The sequence below is a fragment of the Lissotriton vulgaris genome, chromosome 1_1 (genome assembly GCF_964263255.1).
Source record: "Lissotriton vulgaris chromosome 1_1, aLisVul1.2, whole genome shotgun sequence".
Classification (NCBI taxonomy): Eukaryota; Metazoa; Chordata; class Amphibia; order Caudata; family Salamandridae; genus Lissotriton; species Lissotriton vulgaris.
In genome coordinates this window covers 1,585,171,053-1,585,186,700 of record NC_141685.1, presented here as the reverse complement: position 1 = coordinate 1,585,186,700, position 15,648 = coordinate 1,585,171,053, and the positions used below count along the sequence as shown (strand labels likewise).

Below are 15,648 nucleotides of genomic sequence, written 5' to 3'. Positions count from 1 at the left end.
AGCCCCCTCTGTCTTGATAAAGACCCGCCGCGACCACCAACTGGGGCGCAACTAGGGTCGAAACGTTGACGCTCTTATTTGGCCAAGATAGCTCCAGGAACTTGGATATTAACCATTTGTTTTCCTTGGAATATTTACTTTCACAATACTGGCCTTACAATGACAGAAAACACTTCGTTTTTCCCTCCCCTTTCCCCCCCCTTGTGGTTTTATTGTAAATACATGTTTTGTATATAAGTGTCACTATATGCATTGCACTAGTCATTTTTCCTCACCACAGTCACTATTCACGAATTTGAAGTATTTATTAGTAATATAGCGGAATGAAGTAATTCCAGTATATTGTTTATCCTTGTTTTTAATATATAAAAACTTTGCCTTCAGAGAGTTTTGCTTGTTTTGTGTTTCTGAGCTGTCTTCAGCCTCCTTTAAAGCAAATATTGTCACTACCCAACAGAACCACTTTTTTGTTAATCTTCAGAATGGGAGCATTTTAATACTAGCACCTTACCATCTTTGACCGACATTTCCCAACTCTTATCTCCTTTGCCATGAAACACAACCCAGCACCAATTCGCCAGCAAGACAGCACCCCTACCTTAACTTCCAGATCCGTCCTCCTCAGGAGCCCTATTAGATACACAGCAACCAGGAATACCATCATACACCAAGACAAGGGCAGAGCCTGCCCCAAACCGGAGAACTCCACAGTACTCTCCCCGCTTTTTACACCTCAAACATGATCCCCAACAGCGACCCTACCCTACCAAATCTAACACATTAAACCTCCAGTACCAACCCCCATACCTCACTATGAATATGATTCATCCGCCTGCTGCATACAGTCAACCCATCACCTGTCCAATTTCTTATGGCAGGATAAGCTTCCCATACCTACTAAACGAAACCTTTAACCAAATAGTAAACAAAATGGATGCCCTTGCCAAAGAAATCTTGCACATAAATAAGAAACCAGACCAGATTATTTCGTGAAACCAACTCTACAACAGGGAATCCCTATAAGAGCTCCAGAGCGACATCGGGCAAACCGCCTAGACCTCTATCCCCCCTGTTCGCTTACCTCACAGACCTCACTGAACCCTTAACACACTATCTTCATCTGAAACAATATTACTTAGTGCTTCTTACTCCACAAAAGCACCCCAAAAGACCCTCAAGCCATCTAAATAGTCAACGGCACAAAATTAATTCCCCGAACTAACAAACTGCCCAGACCTCCAGCTCAGTACACCACTATACAAACGCTCCACTCACCAAAGAAGGAAAACCTTTACCCCTTAAACTGTCTGCTCCTGAACTACCGATCAGCAGTAAAGCATGCAACTGAATTAGCTGAAACCATACTAACGCATTGAGTGGACATTACATTCCTAGCTGAAACTTGGCTCAGTGAGTACTCCACCCCAATATTCGACCTTCTTGCATCAGCTTGCTATTCTGTTATTCGACTGGACAGACCAGGACATACAGGAGGCGTAATAGCCATCATTTACAAAAATGTGATATGCATCAAAACCTTTGAGACCACGGACTACTCCACATTTGAATACCTCGGAGTTGAACTCCTAACTAAAGATGCATCCCTTATCAAACTTCATACCATCTATCACCACCTGGTAATCACTCAACCGATATCGAATAACTATCTGACCTGATAACACGGGTATCCTAACTGACACAAACAAAATGTTACTAGGAGAATTAAATCTCCACTGGGATTGTAGAGATGATAGCATGATTTGTAACTTAATTATCTTACTTGAAATCAGTGACTTCAAACAACTCTGCAAAGAACAGACTCACAACAGGGGCGGTACCCTAGATGCAATAATTACCAAAAGTGACCTCGCCATTCTTCAATCCATCACACCCATTGACTGGTTGGATCACCACCTCGTACACTTCAGACTTAAGGCCAACCTCACACTCTACCTAAATACACCCAATAAACGCACACACTGGGCAAGGAACATCCAGGAAATTCACCTGTGGAATCCAAAATCGACACCCAACTTCACTCATACCCTCATCTACACACGGTGGGTGACTTCACCGACAACTATATCTCAACAATGACAAACCTACTTGACCAAGTTGCACCGGTCAAACTCAAGCGATTCAGAAAGATACAGTCAAGATCCTGGTTCAATCTTGATCCCAGCACAGAGAGAAGTCAACTCAAGATGACTGAAAGCTTATGGAGATAGAACCGTACACGGACACATCTTGCCTCAGATCTGCACGCCTCTCCTACAAGAAACATATTTTTAGAGAAAAGGCCGCTGTCTTTTGCAACCAACTTGACTGGGTGAAGAACAGACCGAGGGATCTTTACAACATTATTAAGCAACAAACTACCATCACCTACCAACAGGAACCTATAGTCACTAATAAACACTGTGAGGAAATAGCGTACTTCTCTGAGACAATAACAAAAATTGAACAATGTCATATCCATGTTGTAAGTTTGACAACTCCGCTCCCCTGCTCTGACGACATATCCATCTCCATGGTAACTCCTTCCACAGACCCTAACTCAGACCCAAGAAACACACAAATAACCAAAACCAAGGAGGAGCCTCACTTATCAAAGAACTATGCAAATTGATCAGAGTTTACATTTTGACAGGTGAGTCACAAGATAATTGCAAACTTGAAACCTACATCCTATACCTCCGATCCCCTCCCATCCTCCCTAATACAGAACCTGAATCACATCATCTCGCTGTTCTGGACCAAAATCAACCATCCTTTCTTCTCCTTGGGTTGTATGGCTGACTCTCTCCAAATTTGCCAATTCACACCAATTCTAAAAAAAAAAAGCCTGGCCCAGATCCTAAGGACCTCAACAATTTCAGACATGTCACTAACCTTCCTTTCCTAGCAAAAGCATTAAAAAAAATGTCTTGATCCAACTCAATCAATATATTGAGAAGTTCAACCTGCATGACACCGTCCAATCAGGATTCAGAATAGGATGTAGCACGGAAACTGCTATGCTCAATATATCAGATGACATTCTCAGAACCTTTGACAAAGGCGACTCTTGCCTCCTAATCCTACCCGATTTATCAGCAGCATCTGACACATTTAACCACCAAGCTTTACTTGAGACCCTGAAAATTGCACTGATCTCAAGGGCACGGTCCTGAGATGGTTTATCGTTCGCAGCAAATAAAAATCTGTAGTTGCCTCTCACAACCTTCACCTGTTATACAAGGAGTTCCATAAGACTCCAGCTTTGCCCCTGCCCTTTTTTTTCTTAATTATTTTTATTTTTTTCCGTTTCTGCAAAACATGAAAACAATATAATCCATAAAAAGGCAATACAGCCCCTCACGGTAACACCATATATATCGACAAGTATTACAAAGTCACAGATTAGCAAACTCATAGCTACATAAACCGGACCCCACCCCTCTGATCTTGGATCCTTATTCTTCATCAGCGTCTGTGTCATCTTTCTCTTGGTCCGGTGGTGGATCACAGATATTACCCCTATATTTATTCCACGCCCCCCATATTTTACTCTGCTTTTCGGGCACCCCCTACAACTCAACACTACCCTTTCGGCTACCATGGCTGCATCCATGTCCCTTCCCCAAACTGCCAGCAACGGTACCTCTGGCAACCATAATTCCCATTGTTACCCAGCTTTGCCCGTTGCGCGTGAGGTCATTCGGCTCCCATATATTTAACAGGCATCTTCTTAGTTCCGGCAAAGGAGATACCCCCTCTGATTGAGACATAGTTCTCATTACTTCCCAGTATTCCGCTATCCTAGGGCAATCCCACATGGTATGAAAAAAGGTTCCCTCGTCCCCGCAGCCGCGCATACAGAAGGGGTGTTCAGCCCTCCCCATCATATGCAAGGTATGTCTAGTGTAGTATGATCGGTGTAAGATGCGGATCTGCACTAGCCGGAGGTGCGAGGGTATGCCCACCTCTCTTGGGGATGCTAGTGCCTCTTGCCACTCTGAGTCATCAAACTCACCAATATCTTGGGACCATTTATCCCTCAGGGGTCCCGTCGGGTCGGGCAGGTTGTTTACCAATTTGTGGTATGTAAGGGAGGTGGCCTTCTTCGGCATATAGTCTGTTAAAAACCTATCCTCCATAGGGGATGCCTCCGGAACCTCGCAGCCGGGCGGCAGCACCGACATCAGGGCGTGTCTTATCTGTGTATATCTAAACAATTCTGTGGGGGCCAACTCGTATTGTTGCTGGAGACGCTCGAAGGAGACCATCTGCCCTCTCCGCTAAACATCTCCCACAGTGGATATTCTAATATCATCCCCACGATCAAATCCCTTACTATTCCGAAGTCTGCCTAGACATTTTGTATCCCACTATGGAGTAAGCTTGGTCAGTATCCCACTCCATCCTAATTTGGCCTGAGCTGTGTGCCACAACGCTATTGTATGACTCAGTGGTCCCAGCAGTGCCAAGGACCTTTTCTTGTCATATAGGGGAGTAAGCATATCCCTCACGCCCAATTGCTCTCTATCTGACTTGAATGCTGGATCAGACTGTGGGACTTGTATCCATTGATTAATTATTTCAGTTGTGCCGCCCAGTAGTAGAGCTGTATATTGGTGAGCGCTATTCCACCATCATACCATCCTCTCACTAGCTTGACTTGCGCAATTTGCGCTTGTTTATTACACCACAGCAGAGTAGAGACCTGTTCCGAAATGGCCTTGAAGCAAGATGGGGGTACTGGGTACGCCCCTGCCCTTTTTAACATCTTCATGGAACCACTCACAATTATCTTGAAACAGGCAAGTGTGAAATATCATCCATATGCTGATTACACACAACTTTATTACAAAAAATCATCCTATAGCGAAAGCTGCCAGCTAAATACCACACTATACAAGATATAAACCTTGCTAATCACCAGTCACCTAAAACTGAACCCCAATAAAGCTGAACTATTACTCTTTTCACCAAATGGCAAACCATCACCAATCCAACAATGGCTCAAGAGCATTACCGCTCTTAATTGTTCTCCAACTCCGTAAAGTCCCTGGAAATCACACCAGACAAAAACATGTCACTGAAAGAACACATTCATAATTCAGCCAAATGGGTGTACCACGCCCTTATAGACCTAAAGACTGTAGTGCAATCACTTGTCTTCTCAAAACTTAATTAGGGCAATTCCATAATCAGCGGGACCCCAAAGAGCCACCTTGCATTTCTTAGAACAACTCTAAATGCTGCTGCTAGACTACTCGCACGCGCCAACAGATTTGACCACATCTCATCTGCTCTCAAGAGTCTCAATTGGCTCCCCATTGAAGAAAATCCATCTTCAAGACAGCTTGTATCAGCCTCAAAGCCCTCCATTCTGCAAATCCTAAATATTTAGAAAATAAACTATTAAGAGCGGGTAGAACTGGGGCTCTAAGAAGCTCCTACTCACTCCTTCTCATCCCTCCTAAACTAGTTTTTTTTTTTTACTTGTAATGTTCTTTCTCGGGTAACACTCCATCAATATGGACTTCACTTCCGAAAGACTTTTGCTACAACCCTTCCTATCCCTACTTTTAATGGAATCTCAGAACTCTACTATTGAACAAATACTGCAACCCGTCACCGTGAGCCTACTACTCCCACAGGATCATTCGATATGATCATCTGCCCCAATTCAGCATCTAATTTATCATTATTAATGCCTCTGATGTACAATTTTAGATTATCTGTTTCTCATTGAGATTCATATACTATGTTGCTTTGTTTTTATCCCTTCTGGGTTGACTATGTTGAATCCTTTTATAAATGCTATGTCTTCTAATCTTGTAGAGCGCTCTGATACCCTCTTGTCTAGCCAGCTCTAGCTAAAACGCCCAAATAAATAAATGAATAATCTATTAGTAAATTTTAGTCAACTACGGAAGATCTTTAGGATATTGGGTATCCGTGCTGGATGCAAAAAAATGAACTATTTTGATTCTGATTACCTAAAATGTATAACAGCTAAATGTATTCCTCATCCACATCAAGGGTGTGGAATCTTTTGAAATATCTGCTTGTCCGTGGGATAGGATGCTTCCTAAATATATTTGTTCTATAAACAAATCAACTTATCATTTTTGGTGACATGCATTGAGCCGTGAAATTATGGCAGCATTCTCATTATATCAGTGCTGTGATAAGACTTTTTCGCAGGTTGGGAATAAAGCAGGTGTAGAGGAAGTGAATTTGAAGCAGCTCCGCAGATTTTCACATGAGCAAATATAAATGTATATATTTCCTCATGTAAAAATTGAAATCACAGTTTTCTTTTCAAGAGTACGGTTTCCAGGCCTACTTCGGTAAATTGTTGTAAATTCCTGAAAGTCTTAATTCTGCACCAATGCAAGGTTGTATACCTGCAGGTGCATTTTTGTGATCTTCTTTAAGAATCGGGTTCCTAGTGTATATTCATGCTGCCCATATTGGTGTTATGCTGATTCTCCGTTATTCTTTTTTGGAATGCATCATCCATTTTTAATAAATGATGGCTCAAGAAATAGAATCTAAAATTTCAAAATAGTGTAGCTTTTTTTTTTATTAAGTTGCATATTTTTGTGCTCGTTTTTTGAAAGCTAGTAATCGCCTCTTGCTTTCTGGCTCCTGTATGTATATGCATATAATCCGAGAGCAATCTTGCCTTGTTAAATATTACAAATGTATATGCGTTTCTTTTCTGGAACTACTGTCAATAATGCATGCCGACCTCACAACATGTCCTTAAAGAGTTCACCCCAATAATAATTTTTTCTTTAAGGAACCATGTATATAAGTCCGTATAGTTTGTGTAGATGGCTACAGATATCATGTTATTTGCATGGAATCCTCTTTAACTGTTCTATACTCGGGCACTGGTGGCCAAAGAGTTTTTGCTACAGGGTGATGGTCTCATTCCCCAGTGGCCAAAATACACATAAAAAACGTGTTATCTTTGACACCAGTATGTCCCGGGCGTTGGGCATAGAAGCCACACCCCCCATTAATGAGTAGCGTTGGTGTAACCTCGTACCATCTGTTTTATCACAATTACTCACCGCATGGCTGTCGAGAGAATTGTACCCTTCATGTAATATTCCCATGTTCCTATTGAATAGGTGTAAAGCTGATTTTGATACGTACGGTTTGCGGTATCGTACGAGTTTGTCGAATGTTGAAAATGCATTAGCAGGCTTTCGATTTTTGAGTAACGTAATGTGTAGTTTTTTTAATCAGTCATAAATATTTTCAGGGCATTCATTTGAATAACGTTTATCTTTTATATTAAATATCCCAGGTAGTTATTTAAAGCAATAATATTAATCTCTACAATGAATTCAAACAACTTGAACAATGTTGTATTTCGCTTAAGGGCTTTGGAGTATGTGTCCTGATTTGACATTGTTCTCTATCTAAAGCCAGCCTGATAACTTCATGATCTTGAATGATTCTCCCCGAGCACTCAAAATAATCAATATTCAAAATTCAAATTCAAGTTCAATAAAGTTTGTAAGTTGACACAGTCACAGGTTAATAGTCCAAGTATTGGTCATCAACTCAAGTCCTTCCAATCAAGGATAATTTTATTTTCTTTGGTGATTCTTATTCTTCAAAATTCATAAGTATCCACTACCAATACTTGGACTATTAACCTGTGACTGTGTCAACTTACAAACTTTATTGAACTTGAATTTGAATTTTGAATATTGAATATTTTGAGTGCTCGGGGAGAATCATTCAGTTTTAAGACCTACCAATTAGGTTGTGGTGGGTGTTGGTAACCACACCTTTCCTCTGAAGCACCAGTTAGATACTTTGGAACTAACATTACACCCTTATTTTGCAGAGCGCCCGGTTGGCCTGGGTTACCACTTCTTTGTTTTAACTTCATGATCTTTGTGTGATAGTTCATAAGATCGCGTGTTTAGTGCCATGGTCATCCATGCACTTTTGGAGGGAAACAGAAAAAGTTGCACCCTTTCTAGGTGTCAGCATGTGGAACTCTCTTCTAGCTAATATCACCTCTCAGTAAATCCTTGTTCATTCAAAGTGCACTTCTTCTTTCATCACGTAACCGTATAAAATTAGACGTCCTTACTTCTGTTGTCTTCATCTGACTCACTCTATAACTTGGACACCAATTGGGTTTTAGCCCTGCAGCATTTACAACTTATCCCACAATATAGCACCGGTCTTGTGGCTTTCACCTGGCCTTCTTCATGTCAGTCCTGCAGAGTCTGGGCTGGTCACGACTTTGGACTAGGTAAGGAATTACCGAATCAGGGATGTTGATCCCTGTCTCTCAGAACCGATAGTAGGCCTCTCTGACCAACCAGTTGTACCTGTCTGTAATGAGTTCCTGGGAGCCCAGAGTCTTTCCTAGCTGCAAGCATCTCCCACTTGTAGGCAGAAGCAGTTCTACTAGAAACAAAGGTCCCTTAGTGTGCAGTATGTTTCTAACGTTAAGGTTAGTTGTGCATCAGCTTCCAGTATACCTGATTGTTAGCTGGTAAGTTACAGTGTACGAGGAGATGTAACAGAAGTATTGTTTATGAGTTCATTGTAACTTGCTGTTTCGCTGCAACACTTATGTATTGTTGCTATTTGTGCAAATGTATAGCAGACCTTCTGAATAATGCTAACTTTTCTGGTTCCGCTCACAGTACTTGAAATTTAGAATAATTGTATTTACTTTTACAGGAAGAGTTAGCTGCGGAGAGAAGAAAGCAAGCAGTAGTTGAGCAGGTGATGCTAGATCAGTTATCTAGGTAAGCAAGAGTAAAGTATTCTGTGCGATGTAGAACAATAATTACTTCCGTAACATCTAAGAAAGAAATGTACGCTTCGTGTATCTGTTGCTAGCTGTGTGCTGCTTGCTTAATTCACTGTAGCTTTCCTCTCTGTATAATTAACCACTCTTGGTTTGCTTTTGAAGAGGCCAATCCTGCTGCTCACTTACATACACTTTGCCCCTGTGCTTGTATTGATTTGTTATAACCTTCCCTGCCTTGTATTGAAGCTTGATTAATTTACGTTCAAACTATGCTATTCTGAGGACAGAGCGCTAGAGGATGGAGGGTGATTATTGGACTTGGCCCTTTCTGCAGGGTCTGGTCATCTCCAAACATTTTGCCTTCACCCTCACGCTTTCTGAACCCGATTTTGTTGGATCTTAGGACTCTGCACACTTTACCACTACTTACCCAGTGCTAACGTGCTAGAGCTCTCTCATTTAAACATGATAGAATTGGCTTATGCCCAATTGGCACCTTTAATTTACTTGTAAGTTCCTTGTAAAATGGTACTAAATGTGCCAAGGACCTGTACATTAAATACTACTAGTGGGCCTGCAGCACTTATTGTACCAACTACTTAAGTAGCCTTTTTAAACATGTCTCAGTGTTGCCACTGCAGCCTATGTGTTAAGTTTTAAACTACCATTTCGACCTGGCAAAATAAACCTTTTGCCAGGCCTAAGCCTTCTTTTATAATACATACAGCTCACCCCTAGGGTAGGCTCTAAAGTCGGTCCAGAGGGCAGGGTGCAGTGTATTTAAAAAGTTGGACATGTACTTTTAAGTTTTGCATGTTCTGGTTTTGAAAAACTCCTAAGTTCATTTTTCATTCCATGTAATCGTTATTTTAAAAACCCTAAAGTTCATCAAAACATAAAAAGCACAGTTGTCAGATATGTACACATTAAGACCCATGTTAAATTAAAAACATTATATAATAAAAAATGAATCATAAGATAAGATTAGTTACTTTCCTAGACCCCTGCAGATAGTTTTGGAATCGAGGGCCATAACAGCATTAACCCTAGCTTTCTTCGCCAAAAAACCCTAGTTTCTAAATTCATATAAGTTACCCATCCCTTATCCTAGGAATCTTTTCTAACGAACCATATAGAAAAGAGAAATCTTTAGAACCATGCCTCCTGCCCCATCAGTGTATGTTTATTCTTCGCTTCTTTCTCGAGCTTGGCCCGTCCGGTGAAGCGTGGTATTCCGCTTTGGCGCAAGGGGGAAGGACGCCTCGCCACACCACAGCCGCATCTTACACTTCGAATGGAGATTTTTCCCACCGCACCTCACAGGTTTTTCTTCTCCCCCGCTCCGGTATTGCGCAGGCAATCACTCACCGCACAGTGGGGATTCCCAGCCGTCCTCCAGAACGTGCGATTACAGCGCGGTGTCTTTTTCACAGCGGCGCCACCCAAGATTCCACACTATTAAATTATTGCTTTTCAGTAGTCAGCTTGGCATATATAAATAAGTGGGTGGAGGCATACGTATCCAGGGGAGCCTTGTTTTATTTTGATTCCAGCCCTCTGCAACGTTAAATCAGCTTACGCCGCCTGCGCGCCTCGTAGGGCCTGGCAAGTAGGTCCACTTGACAGGTTGACATTGCAGTAAAAACTGCACGCAGGCACTGCTGTGGCAGGTCTGAGACACCTTTGAAAGACTGCCTGTGTTGGTGGCAGGCCCACTAGGAGCATTTGATTTGCAGGTCCTGGGCACACACAGTGCACTGTACTAGGGTCTTAGCAGTAAATTAAATAAGCCAATCATGGAAACACTAATCCATGAATACAGTTTAGACAGGTAGCACTTACACTTTGGCACTGATCAGCAATGGCAAAGTGCCCAAAACATCTACACCAGAAAATACAAAATTCAACACACAGCAAAAATACAGGAGGCAGAGGCCAAAAAGATAGGGAAAACCATGCAAAGGATGCCAGGTTTAACAGTACGCAATATAGTATTATATTAAATAACACATTTCTGATGGTTTTCTGTGCACTAAATGCTATACCTGGCCTTGACGTGACTTGGCTTTGATAGGTAGGATGCCCTTATTGCTTCAGGAAAGGGTCAAAGTATTAGGAAGGTTAGAGTCTAATGTAGAGCCGATAACAAATGGGACTGCAAAAATTGGGTGCAGGTTGTGCACATGCCAATTTTGCATATCGCAGGTGCCCAGTTTGTTTCTGATTAGGAGTTGGGCACCTCGAAATGTGGCGTAATGCTGAAATAGCGCATTTTACTCTCCATTCCGAATTACGCTTCTAGTGCTATTTGCTGATGCTATTCGCAGAAGCCTTTACCTACTACAATTAGCAGACACAAGCATCTGTGCTTTGCGCACTAATTGTAATTCAATAGAATTACAGCACCATCATGATCTGGTTCAAAGTTGAGTTTTCGGTGACAAAATTAGGCTGTTTCCTATACACGAAAATACCTTGTGGATGTTGCAAATACTTTGTACATTTTTTTTGTAACTGCTCTGACATTTTGCTAGTAGTAACTAGTTACGGAAGTGTGTGTTTAGACTAGGCCTGGGCGGTAAATTCTGTTTCCCTCGTGAAATTTGGGAAATTTCACGTTCCGCGGAGAACGTGGAATTGCCCAAAATTCCGCGATCCGCAGCTTCGCGGAATTTTTTACTTGTTCGCGCTTTCAAAATGCGTGTTTGCGAGATATTTCTATCCGAGCATGCAAATAGCGTTTGCGATCAGGTAAAAAGCTTCGCGGATGGGCTGAACAAGCAATTCCGCATGTTTGCAGAACTTTTGCGTGCTCGCCGAGATTTCTTACCATTTCGTGGAGCTTTGCGTAGCGCGACTACGCAAATTCCGCCCACCCCTAGTTTAGACTCACACTTCTACCCTTATTGCAGCACTCTGAAAGCGCCAGTGTGTTTTGGTTTGTAGAATTTCTGCAATCCTAAAACTACAGTTAGTAGATAAATGCTATTTCACGTGCAATTAGTACTGGTTATGTCACCAGCTCCCATTATGTGTTTTTCTTTAGGGCAGTAATTAGTGATCCTGAGCAGAATATTGTGGGCGATTGTCAACCAGAGAAACCTTTTCCACGTCTGGGGACTACGCCTTTGCGCTCCAGGAACAGAACCCTTCACAACACAAAGTAGGATACTATTCTATTTCTTATTTTTTTAAACGTGGAATTCCAAATAAGAGAATGATTTTCTTTTTGGTTTTTTTATTATTTCAACCTTCAAAATTGTGTGTTGTGTTTGTGCAATTACCAGAAAATGAGTTGACGGGCTCCTGCTTCAGAAAATGCACGTGTATTAAAGCTATTATTGAGCTATGCGAGTACATTCTGGTCATGAAGACCAATAAAGACAAGTTATCAAAAAAATGTAATTCGAATAACGAGTGCACCTATCTGGTAACAGCAACAACAATGGAAGGTGAGGAATGGCCATCGTGGTATGAAAATACACCATGTTGCTAATAATGTGGCCGATTGAAATTCAGATTAAAAATAATATAGTTGCCTCACTGACAAAGCCATGCATTATAATGAACCTAGGAACCTGGCTGAAAAGGTTTACATATCGGGGGTAGCCTCTACTTCTGGAGTGCAAACTCCCTCAGGCTAGAACACCGCACATTCACAGAACAAAAGATCTATGCACGCTCGTTTCAGGATCGGTTCCGAGGATATGAAATTCCCCACATCCCGAGGTTCGGTCAAACCCATCGACCCACATTTTCAAAAAAGAGGGGAAAAGGATCCTAATGAGCACATTCCTCATACAAAGTATTAGTTAGCTTGTCTCCAAGGGCGCCACAACGACACTAATACTACTAATAGGGTAGAGGCACATCCATTCCAGTAAAACTGCACACAAACACTGTTCAACCGGATACCCGAAACTGAATTATCCCGGACCCCCAGAAAGCCATCTTTGAGAATTGTCCTGGTGCCTCAAAACTGAGTGGCGGATGTTTAATATTAGTTCTGATGCAGCATATCCTATCTTATTCAATCAATCTCAATCAATTCTTTATTCGGATATTAATAGATATCCATAAAAGCACAATAAAAATACATATATATACAATCAGATAAAAACACAATCAATTAGTACAAACCACACCTATATATATACAGTCCTCATTATAATTCTACTGTTATATTACACAGTGTTAAGAATTGATTTACGAAGTTTAGAAGCAGTTTAAAAAAAGGCAGAAACTGAAGCAACGGTTAAAACATGATCTAATTTCTTGATAGCCAAAAGAGCAGGGCGACACTGATTAAGACCCATTGTCCTTAATAGCGGGACAATCCATCTTTTCCTCTGGGCAACATAGTATTTACAAAATAGCAAAATGTACATATCCGATTGTGTGGACAAATCATCGCAAGGACATTTAATTAAATCCTTGGTCCAGTCATTCATTTTGGGATAGCTAAAAATCTGAATAAAATGTTCAAGCGAAAACGAATTAATAAAAACTTTTCAAAGCCTTTCATTTAAAATTTCAGATATGGCTGGGTTTCGCTTGTGATCAACACCAAATGGTGTGCTATCACTATACTTTTCTTCTTCTCCATACCGGATCTTTTGTCCTCCAGATGTGACATACATGTGTGCTTTAAATCTTTTCTAGATACATTGGACATAAGAAGAGTATCATCAAAATATTCTTGATGGCCAATCTCCATTAAGAAAGATTTTACATACATCAACCATCTTATTTTGTTCCATTTTTCAATGATCATTGCAAGTCCTCTATATAGGGTAATCCCAGCTCCATATGGCAATTATAAGTGGACACACAATCAGGGACTGTTAGGAGATTTCGCAAAAAGGAGTTTTCTACTAATTGTAATGATTTAACATCAGCATAACTCCATATACCAGCACCATATGTGACAATTACAGTACTAGTGGCTCTATATATGGTTAAAAGTTCCCTAACCGTTTTTTTGCCCATTTGTCTTGCAAAATTTTGTACGGCCATAATAGATTTACTAAAGAACAGTTTTCGTGTGTTAATTGTTGTGTTCCATTGGCCGGTTTGATCAAACAATATGCCCAAGTAAGGGAAAGATTGGGTAAATTCAAGGGGTTTTGAATTTATGAACATAATTTTCTTATTCTTTAGTGCCCCAGGTCCACAATTCATACAGTAAGTCTTTGAGGCATTTACCCTCAGATCTAGATTAGCCATGTAATTTGCAAAAGATGTAATCATCTGCTGCATGGCCAGCGGGGTTCTGGACATTAAAACCGCATCGTCCTCGTATATTAGCGCAGGGATCGATCTTATGCCTATTTGTCGCATGTCCCTGCACTCCCTAAGTAGTACCTCTTCTAGTTCATTGATGTAGATTGTGAATAGGAAGGGGGCGAGTACGCACCCTTGCCGTACTCCTCTAGCTATTGTAAAGGATGACGTACATTCCCCATTCCTACCAAGTCTTACTGTGGCCGGTGCTCCCTTGTATAACTCTCTCAGGAAGTTAATTATATTCACGTCCACCTCAAGTTTCTCTAGAATCAGCCACAACTTACTATGGGTTACACAGTTGAATGCTGATGACAAGTCGACAAACGTTAAATATATGCGGTTTTTCTTTGCACTTACATATTTATCTAACACAATGTGCAAGTTAAGGCCCTGTTCTATAGTACCTAGGTGTTTCCTAAAACCGTATTGGAGGTCGCTGATTATAGACTGGTCCTCAGCCCAAACCTGTAATCTGTTCAGAATTACCCGCCCAAAGATCTTAATGGTAGAGTCAAACAGGGATATCGGTCGGTAACAAGCACAGCTTGATCTGTTTCCCTTTTTAAATATAGGTATTATGATTGACTCATACCAGGAGGGTAGTAATCCATTTGAACAGGATGCGTTAAAAAGTTTGGTGAGAATTGGACCCCATAAGGTCATATTGTGTTTATAAAGGTCGACAGGAACCCTGTCAGGGCCAGGAGCTTTCCCCGCCCCAAGCTTTCCTTTATGCCTGCCATAACCTCATTCAGTTTTATATTTAGATCTATGTTGTTACTTACTGAGCGTGTCCTGTCCTACTATTTGATGCAAATGTTCCACAGGACCCACCATACTGTACAAACTTTCGTAGTGATTCACCCATTCTGTGCCCCTTATGGCTATCCCGATTTTAGCTTTACCTTTGTCTTCAAAAAAAGGTGCATTGACTGCCTTCCATAAGGCTGCTGCGTCCCCGCACTGGGAAACCTCGCACAAAGATTCCCATGCATCACTTTTTATGGTTCCCTTCCTTTGTTTCTGTTCAGATTTATATACCTTACGACATTCTTTAATTAAATCATACTCTCGCGGAAGATCTTTCAGGGCTTGTTTCAGTTTAGTATGGGCCTTAGAACAAGGTGTGTCAAACCATCTAGGGTCCCGAGTTTTCTCATTTTTCATCTTTACCCATAGACTATTTTTAATCTCCAGATTTATGGATAAGAAATGGCTAATAACCGCGGTATCTGAGGTATTAATGTCGAGGCATTTATCAAAGTTCGATTTGCATTGCCTGATAAAGTTTCGCAAGATATTCTCCAGGACCACCATGGACCATTTCAAAGCATATCCGTTTTGGCGCCGTAAGGTGATATCATAGACTACCTCCCCATTCGAGTTGCCTCTGTCATGTATATAATCAGGATTTATTACTTCTAGACTTTGTGGAAAATGATCGCTCTTTGGTGTGTCTAAGGTTTTAAAATTAGACACTTCATTTACATGTCTAGATGAAACCAGAATGTAATTAATAGTGGAAAAAGATCCTCTCCCATTAAATGTGGGACGAAAATTAACCACAGGTTGGC

The 15,648-nt window shown here is 41.2% G+C and overlaps 1 protein-coding gene across 2 annotated transcripts in view; it reads left to right on the top strand.

Moving 5' to 3' along the window:
• The window catches only part of CAPS2 (calcyphosine 2), a 780,299-nt gene that overhangs the window by 335,497 nt on the left and 429,154 nt on the right, over nt 1-15,648 (top strand). For both annotated transcript variants that reach the window (XM_086918127.1, XM_086918122.1), the window contains exons 9-10: nt 8,716-8,783; nt 11,835-11,951. In XM_086918127.1, coding sequence (XP_086774253.1) covers nt 8,716-8,783; nt 11,835-11,951 — 185 coding nt within the window. The remainder of the gene's footprint in view (nt 1-8,715; nt 8,784-11,834; nt 11,952-15,648) is intronic.